This window comes from Acanthopagrus latus, chromosome 16 (genome assembly GCF_904848185.1).
Source record: "Acanthopagrus latus isolate v.2019 chromosome 16, fAcaLat1.1, whole genome shotgun sequence".
In the NCBI taxonomy this organism is placed as follows: Eukaryota; Metazoa; Chordata; class Actinopteri; order Spariformes; family Sparidae; genus Acanthopagrus; species Acanthopagrus latus.
Genome location: NC_051054.1, coordinates 6,502,583 through 6,515,461, shown reverse-complemented (window position 1 = coordinate 6,515,461; position 12,879 = coordinate 6,502,583). Strand labels below are relative to the sequence as shown.

Sequence of the window (12,879 nt, the reverse complement as noted above, 5' to 3'; positions counted from 1 at the left end):
TATAAATATCCTCTTTAATTCTTTGGCCCTTTAAGGCTCCCTGAAGTCTTCTTTCTTGAGCAGATAAAGTTCCGCGCAATCTTCTCACTGTGTTGTGACGAGTGCTCATGCATATTAATTCATATGCAGATTTCTGGGGAGCTCATGATCTTTTAAAAAGTTAATGCCCAATACAATCTATACAACGTGCTCAACACCAGACTGCAGACGGGCACAGCTAGTGATGAGTTGGTGAACTAGTTAGTGGAGACCAAAACAGACACGTGTGCACATTACTCCAAAATCCAATCCAATGACAAAAAAAGTTAATCTGACTCGTCAGCCTCCGATTCAGGTCTGACATTACTAAATATAAATGCAATATGATTCGACAGCATCACAAACTAGAACCTCCCAGACGACATGGAGTTTAATCAACATCTCTCTCAAGAAAACATGAACATGATGAGTTAAACAAAAGAGAATTTATTACAGGGTTGGTTCGGTGGATTTGAACTAGATGTAGATCAGTACAGAGTGATGAACATTTCATTTCTTGGCAATGGTTAAAAAATAATGGATAAACAGGCGTAGGATGACTGTACTTCACTCAACACAGCAGCTGCTTGATTAGTAACATCCGATCCACTTTGAGAAGTTGAACAACAGACAATAAACACGTTTAACAGTTAGTGTTGATCTTCCAAATGATGGAGTTATTGGGTTTAGTGTATCTGTGAGTGTTTAGCCTTATTATTTCTTGTTTTCCTACTCAGGAGTAGATGAGAGGTCAGAGGAGGTACACAGAGGGCCGTCGTTTCCTCTACAGTAGACTCTAGATTGCTGCACATTCATAAATTATGAGAAAACACACAGGAGCCCTAGGACACAACTTTCACCCGCGTGATGAAGAGCTCTGCCGCTGCGTTCTCAAACTCCTTAGCGTCCATGTCGCCGCCCGGCCCACATGTCTGTGCTCCGGCTATGGCCTGAGCCAGCTTGTATGGCGAGATCGTGGCACTGGCCTCCAGGTATCGTATGGCCTTCATGTTGGCCTCCAGACAGGAAGTGGATTTCGTATTAACATTTGCACAGCAGTTTGCATCGCAGCCTTGAGAAGTCTCCAGGGCTTCCTTTAAGGTCCCCAGCACGGCCAGGCACAGCGCCTGCGAGGCCGGCCCCTCGTCCGGACAGCACACCTCAGCGTAAAGCCTCTGAGCCTGCCGGATGTAGTCCGAGAAAACTGCGCACGTAAGCACGCCGTGGCGGAAGACGTCGTGAGGGACGGCCTCGTGGTCCTGGCAATGGAGGCGTCGGAGCAGCGGGGCCGAGGTGGAGGCAGGGACCCCACCCTCGCTGCACAGGCACTGCAGAGTCTGTGTGTAGAGGCCTCCTCTCACTCCTCCTCCTGTCGGGCTGTCGGCGCAGGAGCCATCGAGGCCTTCAGGGACCTCAACTGTGCATGTACGGGGCCCAGTGAGGTTCAAAAGGTCGTAGGCCACACGGACGTTGTTGCTGAAGGCAGATCTGGGTTTAAAACAGGAGAGAACGAAGCAAATCATTGGTTTGTGTCTCGCAGTTTGAAGGAAAGGCTTTCATTTGTTATTATATTTTTCCCCTCACAACTTTAATATCTGATTCAGGGTTAGAACGATAGCAGACTTCACTGTACTACTGGCAGGAGGTCAATGATCAATAATCAGGGGGAGGATGACAGGGCAGTTTTTTCAACGAAGTCTGCAAACCAGCAGAATATCATGATTCACTTTCAATCCCAGCAGAACTATTGTTTTTAACAGAGGCAGGCCTGGAATGCACATTTCATCATCATTTTCTATCTTTCACTTGTTTAGTTTGATCAAATATGGATGTCTGAATCACAGGGACACTGTTCTTAGAGGGAGGAGAAGAAGAAAGTTACCGTAGAGTTGCATTTATCAATGAACAAATCAGCAAGCAAGTATATGACTGAATTTCATTTTTGCACGAATTTACCCTTTAAAATTAATCACTTTCGTGCCTACATGCCTCTAAAGGTAATTAGTAAAATATGATGAACTGACCCTTTAATTACAGAATATCTGAGGCATTAATTCTACTGCCACTGTCTGATATGTAGTCCTTAAAAAAAAAAGGCTTTGGTGGACCTAATTTCCTCGCTTCATTATAAAACACTGATATTTTGCCCGGACCTCTGGGAGTGGTGCGCCAGCCGCAGGTGCCACAGCGCCCGGTTGAGATGCTGCTGCTCCTGCGCTCCTGCGTTCATCGTCCCGTTGCTCAGCTGGACGCCGTCGCCGCCTCCAGCTGTGCCGCTCTCTGTCACGGAGGCGAGGTGGCAGAAGTGGTCGGCCAGGAAGCCGATGGGGTCGTCGGACCGGGCCTCGACCATCTTCAGGATGGCCCCGCGGAGCAGCTCTCCCACCCCGGCCTGCGACAGAAACTCCCTGTCGCTGTCCGACTTGGTGGCTTTGCCCTCGGGCATCCCTGGAGGAGTTGTCCCGGACCGGCGCTTCTCCTTGTCCGCCATTGCTGAGCGATGACGTAACGTTAGCGGAAGTGACGTAACGCTGGTCTGTAGACAGGAAGTTTTTTGTATTTATTTATCTATATTCAATTATAAAAACGATGTAAATTAAATATTAAATAATTCATTAATTAATTGATAAGCATTTATATTTATTTAAGTTGCAGCTGACATTCATAATATTAATGTTATTAAATACTGTACACAGTATTTGTGTGTTTATAAGCCTTTACAGCTGCTTCATAAATGGTTTATAAAGCTTTGTGTTGTTTTTGTGAACAGTCCAATAACTATAAACTAAAGTTTAATCAACTATAAATTTACCATTTATTGATAATGGCTATTATAAGTGTAACCCAGCCAATATTGTCTAAACACACAAGATCTTTGCCTCGACAGAATCCGGTCTAAGTCCATTCACTCAAATATTGTAGGCCTACTTAAATACACGTTTGAGGTAGTTGTATCATTTAAGTACAGCATGTGTTACGTACACTTCTACTATACACTACAGTTTGGAGGCCAATACTGTACTTCTTACTCCAATACATTTATTTAATAACTTTTGTTACACGTTACTTTGCAGATAACATGCTGCATCAGCATATTTTGAAATTATTTAATTTTATTGGCCATTCAAAAAAATACTGTCGATCCACCCATAGTATACAGTAAATATATGTATAATTTACTTTTACTTTTGATACTTTAGTTCAAATACTTTGAGACTTAAACTCAAGTATTTTTTATAACACTTTATTTTTAAAATGTTGATCAGGAACTATCAAAGAACAGACAAACAAAATCAAATGACCAGACATTCAGGAATTTGTGTCATAAAATACTGAGGTGTAATATCTGCACACAAAGGAGAGACTAATTTGACTATATTGGCAATTAATTCAATGATACTGATTTTATCATAATGTGTACCTCACTACCATGTTTGTTATATGGTGTATTACATATTTGCTTTTGCATCAATGTTTAATCCACACAACTAAAGCATATTTTCAAACTGGAAACGTGTAAATACAAAGACAGGTGAATTTAAAAAGACACACACGATGATTTACTCCTCAGGTATGTTTAGTTACAAACAATATTTTAACGTTTACAGTATATAAATAGCCCATGTTAAATTTTAATAAAATAGTAGTAACTGTATCCATATTTTCTGTCAGAAAGCTTCACACATAAACTTTTGAACGATTACAGAAAGGCAGTGAAATACAACAACAAAAGTTACAGTAAGTTTAGAAGCTGCCACTCACTCATTAAGCAGTACAGTATATTCAAACAACAAATACAGTAGTATTAATTTCAATTTCATAGGAAGCAAGATGGATGTCACATTTTCTTGCTTAATATCTTTTCTTGACCTACTTCTAACTGTATTTTACGTTTGCATAACACACAGAAAACTACTTAATCAAGGAGATAAAGATACAAGCAACATGAAGGAAAAAAACGCTGTATTTACCTATCAAAATGTTCAATACATGACTCATTCTGGTTTCAAAAACTCTGTAAAACATATTTCAACAAAGCTGCCTGCCTTCAACAATGTGATGCTGTGTGGAGACTCAGATTATTGCAGTCGAGGGGCCTTTTATAAAGCTCAGTAGCTCTACTGGACATAACTGCATGTATGATATGCAAATGTTTCAGCACCAGACCATTCGTTAATAGACTCAGTAAATACTTCTGATTTTAAAATTTTCTCCCAAAAAATCAAGTTGAGTCTACAAACTAGTGTTGACTAAATGTTTGTTTCAAATTGATTGCTTGATCAATGAGGGCCCTTGGTCTTGTTATGGAAAGTTTCAAAGTGTACAACCGTGTTTCTTTCAGTTCTATCTTGGGCTATCGTGTTGTATTTGGAATCATATCGCATGTGCCGCACTGTCGACATGTGCAGAGAAGCCGTTTGTTAGAGGTATGTGGTTCCCGTTGGTATGGGCAATTTTTTTCAAAGCGACCACGTTGCCGTTGGTGTAGGCCGTGTGTGGAGGCAGGAAGTTTCTCTCCAGCTTGTGCTCCAGCAACATGTGGTTCTGAGGAGGCAGCCCGAGACACGCTCTGAAAAAGACAAGGAATGAGACTGCTGTTAGCATTGAAACAAGAATTTAACATCTTGAAGCCTAAAACCATAAATAGACTCATACTAAGCTGCAAAAGTAGGGAGAGCTGAACATACAGAGACTTCCTCTCAAAACTGCCAGAGAAAGTGACCCAGAAAGGCCCTTTAACCCTTCAAATAATCTGCTGGACGGGCCTTTGGAGATCATCTTGTCCTGTGCATGAGTAAGCACTGTTAAGGTTAAGAAACTGCAGGCTTATCCATACCTCAATATATTTTCTATGCAAGCCCTCTGGCGGAAAAAGGCATTCACGATCGGGGTCCCTGATGGGACCAGAGGGGCCTTGCAGAGGAAAGAGAGCAGTGCCAAGACACTGTGGAAAGACTGGAAGTCCTGCTCCCCCTGAGGCCGGACTGTCACGCGCTGGCAGAGCTCTGTCAGGATCACCAGGTCCAGGATGATCGGAGAGGCTAGTAGAGAGTCCTGTTGAAAAGACAGAAAGATGAGGTGAGCATAGTGGTGTAACAGAGAGGAGAGGTATGTAGGAGTTGAACCAGCCTTTAGCAGTCTCTCCCTCCCAAAAATAAGGGCTTTAAAGATCATAATATGTGACATTTCACATAACATTTCTGTGTTAATGTCTAAAAATGACTTGAACATTGTCAATGTCCAACCCCAGAGTAATCCATAATGTCCCTAAAAAGGTAACTGTGTTTTATTTGTTCACCTGTTCCTACAACTTAAGATACATAAGATACATCCAAGTGTGAGGAAGGAATGTCATGAATAAAACTGTGATACATTACCACATCTTTAAACATTTATGCTGGAGTCATTATCTTAATTAATGTAGTTTGACATAAAGATTAAGTGTATAATCATTAAAAGAATAGACACAAATTTGTGCCTAGGAACGGTGGTGGTCGGGCTAAAGCAGCTATTTCAGCGAGACATAAAATTACTGTGTCAATGAGCTGAAGATGTCTCTTTAAATTAGCTCCAAGACTTGTTAAGAGGGATTAACAGTAAGCTGCCGCACTCCCGAGTCTCGTCCTCCACGGCTACACTCAGATATAGAGTAGCTCTGAACGTTGTGTTTAGAAAGCAATTAGCAATTAGAAAAAGCTCACATTGGAGATTGTTCTAACTTGCCAAAGTTGCCTTTTTTTAGTTTCAAGTGTTGCAGAAACACTGACCTCACAAGTGTTGTGCAGTGCGATAGTGTTGGTGCCTCCCATCATTATTTCAGACGTGTATTCATCCATGGCACGCTTGCTGTCTCCGACATAGGGGACATACTTAATCACCACCTGAAATGACACACAGGGACAGTTAATAAGTCACATCGATTTCATTTTCGGGGGCTCATTATCTTTCTGTGTCACTCACACAGTGGTCTGGTTTCTCTCCCGGCTGGTACAATATGGGGTTTGACTGGACCATGTCATCCACCACGTTGCTCTTGGAAATCTCTTTGGAGCGGAACTGCTGAGGAGCTGACAGGTTCTTCCCGTCGTTGTTGCCAAGGTGATTGTAGCTGACGATGGAGGTGGGCTGTCGAGGGGGAGAGGAGCTTATTAAAATCTCTTTGTTCAGGGAAGACATGGCTCTGTAAGTTTATAGCTGTCGTGTTGCGCTGTGTTGTAGATCAGGGCAGTGAGATGTGACAATTTATCTTGTGTGAGGATAGAAAAAAATACACCTGTCATGTCATGCATTCTCTTTACAGCAATATTTTTATTTGGGTAACACTTTGCATTCTTCTGCATGGCAAAGATGCAGGTAGGATATTTTGCATGAAGGCAACACAAACAGCTGCTTTTCTACAAAAGTTATTTCACTTTGGGCTCTGGGAAATTATGATGAGCTTCTTTTATAATTTTCTGAGTAAACAAATGTAATTTAAAAGGTATTATTCACACACCAGTGCAACAATTATGAAAGTCAGTCTTGAGTCAGTCTTCTTCTTCTTCTATCCTTCCAACCCTTTTCTCACCTTGATACCTGCGCTGACAAGAAAGTCCACCAGCACAGACTTGATCTTGGTCTGACCCGATTTGAAGTCATCTCCTCCGATGAACACCCCTTTCTGCACGGCCAGCTCTACGGCGCCTGGTACAAAAGTGTTCTGCGGGGAGCCGTTGATGTAGGCACAGCCCTCCAGTATACTTGCCACTGCAAACAGAGTGGAGGGAGAAACCTCTGCTCCTGCCTAATGGAAAGGAGATAATCACAGTTACTGAGTGTATCATAACATTAAACTCAGGAAGAAGGCTTGACTCACAAGGCTGCAATTCCCCCTGAGACTCTCCTCACATCATCTCTGTAGCACAACTCTTGTCGACTTCATGTCTATCTGAAATTGAGCTATTTGCTGAAGATCATGAGTCTGTGAAATAGACTATTATCTCTGCTGACAGCAGTACAAGCATGCTGAAGACAGGAGATAAAATAAAAACTCACTCATGAGGAGCAGATCATAATTTTCTTCCCCTGATCTGATATAAAAAAGGAATGGCTGCTCATTATTGCATTTCATCCACAAATCCACAGTGAAGTGTTGGGAGAACTAATCTTTTCATCCTCTAAGCTTTATTAATCACTAAATGTGATGGAGGATTACTGTTTGGTCCTCGGCATTAGGAGGAAATTAAAGTCGATTGGGTGATTCATGACCACCGGCCACCGACACAATTTAGGTTGGTTTCCATGACTGCTAATGCCTTTCATACTGGATCTCTACTGAAGGTTTTGTGCACTTTAGAGTAGGTTTTTTATAAAACCTGAAGTCTTGAAACTCTCACCTGGATTGCAGCTAGCAGATTCTTGGCAGTGTCGTTGACCCCTGGTACGATATCACAGAAGCGCTCAGTATTGGCGGTCCACAGAACGATGACTTTGTCCACACCGCTCGACTGACGGAAGTCCCGTATGTCGGCTCTGATCTGCTCCACCTGGAAAACATTCAGTCAGATTAAAAAACTGCATATGAAACAACACAATTTTAGTGGAATACATGGATGGAGAAGAGACGTTAAGATATAATGTGAAAGAATTCTGCAATAAAATGTCTAAAAATCTTTAGTGATCGATCTTGAAGCCTTCTACAATTCACTTTTCAGGCGAATCAAAGAGGGTGCAGTGTTTTATGTTCCCTGTTCTTGATTACCAAACTTCATGACATCATTGGCTTGCAGATTTACGCTACGTGAACATACCAGTAGTGAGATGGAGCTAAATAAATTCAAAATTAGGAGTTGAACTGTAGATCATGACTGCAAATAAATCGATCATGAAATTAATTTTGGGCCAGATTAACAATCATTACCTGCTCTGCCATGCTCCCAGTGAGAACGTTGTCAGCCCGACTCTCTTGGTTCGCAGCAATGAATTCTGGGATGTAAATGGAAGGTCTGGGTTTCATGCGGCTCATGTGCGGTCGCAGCTGCTCTTGTAATGACCAGTCGAGCACCTGAGCTCTCTCCATTGCTCTGCCAAGATCCATTGCGGAGATATCCCAGCCTGAAAAACACAAGCACACTTCAAACAACGTTCTGGATTCCCTAGTTACCTCTCATTTTCTATATCTAAAAATAGCAGAGGCTGTAGCAGCTCCATAAATAGTTTGCCTTTGAACTCTTCTCTTATGATGTAACAATGAAGGCTGTAAGAGCACATCTCTGACTATTTCCACCCCTCCATGTGCCCCATGAAGCTGCCCTGAGGTCAGATTTCCCTGCCGTTACCTCACTCGCACTCTCACATGCACACATTTCTGCTTTTCTGAGTCAGAGGTTAGTCCTTGACTATCTGCGATCATCCGTACCGTCGAAGATGATATCATTAGGGTGCACCATGGGAAGGAGGTCACGGAAGGGCACGTTGACATCGCCCTCGAGCCCTGACCCCAGACAAACTGTAGACGCCTGCAGGAGGGAGCCGAAGTAGTTCGCTTTCTGTGGGAGTGTGGGAGAGAAACAAGGGAAAAGAGAGATTAACACTATGATTTCATTCCCTATCCATGAGTGTCCAGGAGAGGCCAGTGAGGAGATTAGACTAGTGTGAGTGACAAGGTATCCGCACCAGCAGCACTCTGAGGTTAATGACAGAATTTCCATTTTTGGGTGAACTCATCCGTTAAGATTTATTGCAAGAGTATTAAAATCATGTGAAAGATGGTCAAAATGGAAATCACAGGGACCAGCTCGCAGCGGTCAGAATGTACGCCCATATAAGGGGAAATCCCCGAGACCAGAGTCGGTTAAAAGCTCTTAACACTCTACTGAACATGTCAGCATAACCAGCTTATAATGAGACTCTACCAAAGCATCATGCGACACACAGTAGGCTATCTTTATGAAATAGGGCAAGAAGGTTCTTTATTAGTCCCTCGAGGCACTTATATCCTATTATAGTGCAGTTATAAAGACATTCAGAATATATAGTTTGAAGTATATATTTGTGTACAAGTTGAAGTACTGATTCAACTCCTTAACTCAAGTTAAAGTAAGAAAGAATCCTCCTGAGGGACATGTCTACTGTCTAATCATAAGAATATAATCCAAAGACTGTCAAACTTAAACGTACTTAGAAGCAGTAAAATTTGTCCGAGCTGTTTGTAAATGCACCAGAAAGACAGTTGATTTTTTGAGTCTCATTCCCAGGAGGTCAAATATTGATATTTCAGGTTTGGGAAAGCAGCAACACACTGAGTAAATAGGAACATCCAGGCAGAGAGCTGCAGGCTCTCTGCAGATATGAGACACTAACACACCTTATCTCCCCACTCCAGTCTTGCTGTTTGTTTGTTTGTTTGTGTCCATATCGTTAAGTCTTTTACATCATTTCTTCTCACATCTGCCTTGCATGATGTGCACCAGTAGGTTGAAATCAGTCTTGTGATGTTGTGAAGGCGGCGTGCAATGACGCAGAATAACAATCATCGATAACTCCCCTCAAATACTTTTAAACTAAGCTAACAAGTCTGTTGAGAGGGTGTTGTGTGATTCACTTATTGACTCCTCCCTTTGCCACAACACATACAACAAATTAGAACATGACGGAGTAGTCTCAAATAATAGTTGGAACCAGTCTGACTGGTTGTCTTCCCTCTAAACTTTAACAGGCCTGCCGCATGAGAAATTACACTTTTATAATCAAAGTGTAATGTTTGAATACAGTCTGAGCGGTTCCTCTCAGGTGTTCAGTATTCAATATTGTCTATATTATTGCACAACACGGCAAATTTTGCGATACTCCATTATATCTTATATCAGCCCGGGACTATTTCAGATATTTGTGTTAAAATGTTGTGCAGTAAATGTGGTCAAGGTAAAAAGTTGCCAGACAAATACATACTAATGTAAAGTACAGATACCTGAGAACCTGAGAATAATTGTGTATTGTTTTAAAATCACCCAAGTATCTACTCCATCTTTATAATCTTCAAATAAATCTATACTGATATATCTGTGTTGGGTCAATATCGGCCAATAACATCAGCCAATCGTTTGTGTACATCGAGCTCTAATCTCGAGAACAGCAAAGATCACTCCCCTCACCTTTAGTCCAGTCTTGGTCCTCCAGGTCAGACCCATCTTGTTGGCCAGCACAGCTGCTGTCACTGTGGTTCCGTTGTTGCCTCCCCAGCCCACCAGCATCACGCCCAGCCGGGGCACCGTCCTCTCAGTCCGGAATGTCATCTCGGTGCTGTGTGGGTTCAACTGTGTCCAACAAGGAGCAAAGATTACTCCACAGGAGACACATACAGATGCTTGAGCACACATTAAAGTGTATGTAAAGTCCTCTTACCGTGATGTTGTTCCCCTCTCTGTGCACTGATGTGGTCTGGTAGGAGTACTGGGCAGTGATGTGTGTGTCTGTGTACCTCACATTGGGGCTGTTGACATGGATGTTCACAGACATGGCTGCAGAGTCTGCAAAGATAGAGAGAGAGAGACAGAGAAGGGTTTATCCAACTTCTCCCTTTGCATGTGTGTGTGTCTGTGTGGAAAGAGCATTATGGGTGATGCTCCATTTCCTCAACACGTCACTACTAGCTCAAGCTACCGGCATGCCCTGTTGTGATAGCAAGAAATACCTAAAGTTACCCTTTAAATCTCCCGAACTGTTAAATTATTCCCGTCAGACCATCTTGAGATATCTACGTCGATTAAAAGACGGAGGGATACATGTGCTGGTAAATGAATGGCGCGCGGAAATTAAACACAAATGAAACCCGGAAACAGCCTCACCTTCTTCTCTATTCAGGAGGAAAAAGGTGTCTTTCAGCTGCCTTGACGCTTAAATGAATCTGAGGCTGAGCCCGCGGTGGTCTTGTATTTTTCTTCGGTTGCGTAAGAGCAGATTTCCAGACCTTTCCGTTTACATGTGCCGGTATCGCCTGGTGTCCACAGCTCCTCCGTCTTACTGACTGAACTCCCATCTATCCTCGACGTAGCCAGTTCGCGAGCCAATCACAGCGCTCCATCTCTGTTACATAACCGCGAGGATGGAGAGGTTAGTGGACCGCGTGGCAGCAGCGACCAATGGCTGCGCTCGTGGTGAGGTTGCGTCAAGATGCTTCATTCTAGAGAATTCCTATTATTATTCTGTTTTTAATCTTTCTTCAGCCTTCAAATATGATACAAGTATCGTTATTATTGTTATGATATAGTATTTCCAAGCAACATAACTAACTATAGTATAAATCTAAGCTTAAATTTCGTTGTTTAATCAATATATAATTCAAGAAATTCAGACTGCCAAAGATTTCAAATAAGATTTAAACATCCTTCTTGCATGCCACAACACTTTTAAAACAATCTCCATTTGTGAATATAAAATGTGCCTGTAATCACAATAGTAATGTGACAGAGAGCTCTTGCTGTTTCTTGTCTCTGCAGAATCACATAGGATGTCTGCTGGCAATAAAGAATAAATGATTGTAATGCTGAATGAAAGACATTTGTGCAACCATCATAATGAGTTTGCTTCGCCTTGAGATGACTGTGCAAGTACAGTGTTCGAGGCTCTGTTTTCAGTCCGCACAGATTTTAAGCATCATGGCAATAATCCTCAACACGCTGACAAAGCAATCAGTGACAGCCAAACACTGTTCCTGATCAGGACAGGCAGTCACCTGACCTCGGTCCAAATGTGCTTCTCTAGATAAAGACCAGAATTCATGGAAAAAGCCCCCCGAACAAGCAAAAAGCCACTGATATCCCAAGGAAATCAAACTCTACTTTTTTAAAGTTCACTTCTTTTTATATTTGGTCTCCTAGAATTGCTTTTCTCCAACCATTATGCATGTGAACCCCCCTTAAATTATAGCTGCAGAGATCTGTTATAGCCATGATAATACTTTGATAATAAGCTTTGATCATCTCATCTTATTACATTACAGCTGGGTATTTGAAGCCTTTGTAGATAAAGCAGGTACACTCTTTACTGCTCATAGGCCTATACATATTGATCCATTGATACATGGTACAAAGTAAGTAGACACAGACGGATTCAATCAATCAAAGGCAGTTTACTCATGATGGAGATCATTTCCAGTGACAGTCTGCAAATAAAAATGAAACTGATAACTGGAAAGAAAAGCTTGAACTCTCATCTAGAGAACCAATATCTACAGCTGCAAGAGGAAGCTGATTTTTTAGCAGTACAGATGGCGAGATCAGGTGACTGGGAAGGGGGTAAGACTCAATGGTGGCGACTGTGAGGTATGACATGGTCTCTCAGGAACTTATTGGGTGGGAAGATTTTATCTCCTGCATGCTGCCAGATGTATTGCCCAAAGGCTTCATCCACCTGGAGCTTTCACTCCTCTGAGCCATCAGAGTGACACTAACCAGACAACTGAACTGTCAGCAGGACAGATGACCTCAACATTCCTCCGATAACAGATCTAAAATTAGGCACTTGACCCTTTGACATGTGCAGAATGTCTTATAGAGACAGAAGAGCGAGAAGCAACAAGGGGGCATCAATTTGATTCCCTATCAGGACACTAAGTCATTATTTGCCCAGCTGGATACATTAAAGAGTGAAAAAAAAAAATAGAACAAAAGAACCAGGACTTCTTTCCTGGATAAGAGCACAGCCTAAGAACTTTCCTTTAAACAAATGCCTTTCAAAAACCAGCCCCTACTTTGTGTTGCTGTTCTTCTGTGATAAATGTGTTCATGCTGAGTTAACCCTGATCCATTTTACCAGTCATAAACTTGTGCACCTTTAACAATTACCTTCATTACTGATTGATCTCATTATTTTCTTGATAAA

At 42.1% G+C, this 12,879-nt stretch overlaps 2 protein-coding genes across 2 annotated transcripts; both read right to left on the bottom strand.

Moving 5' to 3' along the window:
- Positions 1–442: 442 nt before the first annotated feature.
- tpgs1 (tubulin polyglutamylase complex subunit 1) lies at positions 443–2,547 on the bottom strand. The gene is made up of 2 exons (XM_037071606.1): positions 2,172–2,547; positions 443–1,506 (listed from the first exon to the last, which is right to left on the bottom strand). Exons 1-2 carry the CDS (start codon positions 2,507–2,509, stop codon positions 861–863), a joined length of 984 nt encoding a protein of 327 aa, XP_036927501.1. The 5' UTR covers positions 2,510–2,547; the 3' UTR covers positions 443–860.
- Positions 2,548–3,577: 1,030 nt separating this feature from the next.
- LOC119005100 (inositol-3-phosphate synthase 1-A-like) lies at positions 3,578–11,065 on the bottom strand. The gene is made up of 11 exons (XM_037072590.1): positions 10,845–11,065; positions 10,402–10,526; positions 10,152–10,313; positions 8,417–8,546; positions 7,919–8,112; positions 7,395–7,544; positions 6,587–6,802; positions 5,980–6,144; positions 5,787–5,900; positions 4,856–5,073; positions 3,578–4,588 (listed from the first exon to the last, which is right to left on the bottom strand). The coding sequence occupies exons 2-11, from the start codon at positions 10,513–10,515 to the stop codon at positions 4,393–4,395; spliced, it is 1,659 nt and encodes a 552-aa protein (XP_036928485.1). The 5' UTR covers positions 10,516–10,526; positions 10,845–11,065; the 3' UTR covers positions 3,578–4,392.
- Between the last annotated feature and the right edge of the window lie 1,814 nt (positions 11,066–12,879).

Excerpts from the sequence above, each read along its gene's own strand:
- tpgs1 (XM_037071606.1), bottom strand. The coding sequence starts at position 2,509 with ATGGCGGACAAGGAGAAGCGCCGGTCCGGGACAACTCCTCCAGGGATG. Across the intron at positions 1,507-2,171 it reads CTGGCGCACCACTCCCAGAG|ATCTGCCTTCAGCAACAACG; the intron begins GTCCGGGCAAAA and ends TTTTAAACCCAG.
- LOC119005100 (XM_037072590.1), bottom strand. The coding sequence starts at position 10,515 with ATGTCTGTGAACATCCATGTCAACAGCCCCAATGTGAGGTACACAGAC. Across the intron at positions 8,113-8,416 it reads TAATGATATCATCTTCGACG|GCTGGGATATCTCCGCAATG; the intron begins GTACGGATGATC and ends TGTGTTTTTCAG. Across the intron at positions 4,589-4,855 it reads TGCATAGAAAATATATTGAG|AGCGTGTCTCGGGCTGCCTC; the intron begins GTATGGATAAGC and ends TGTCTTTTTCAG.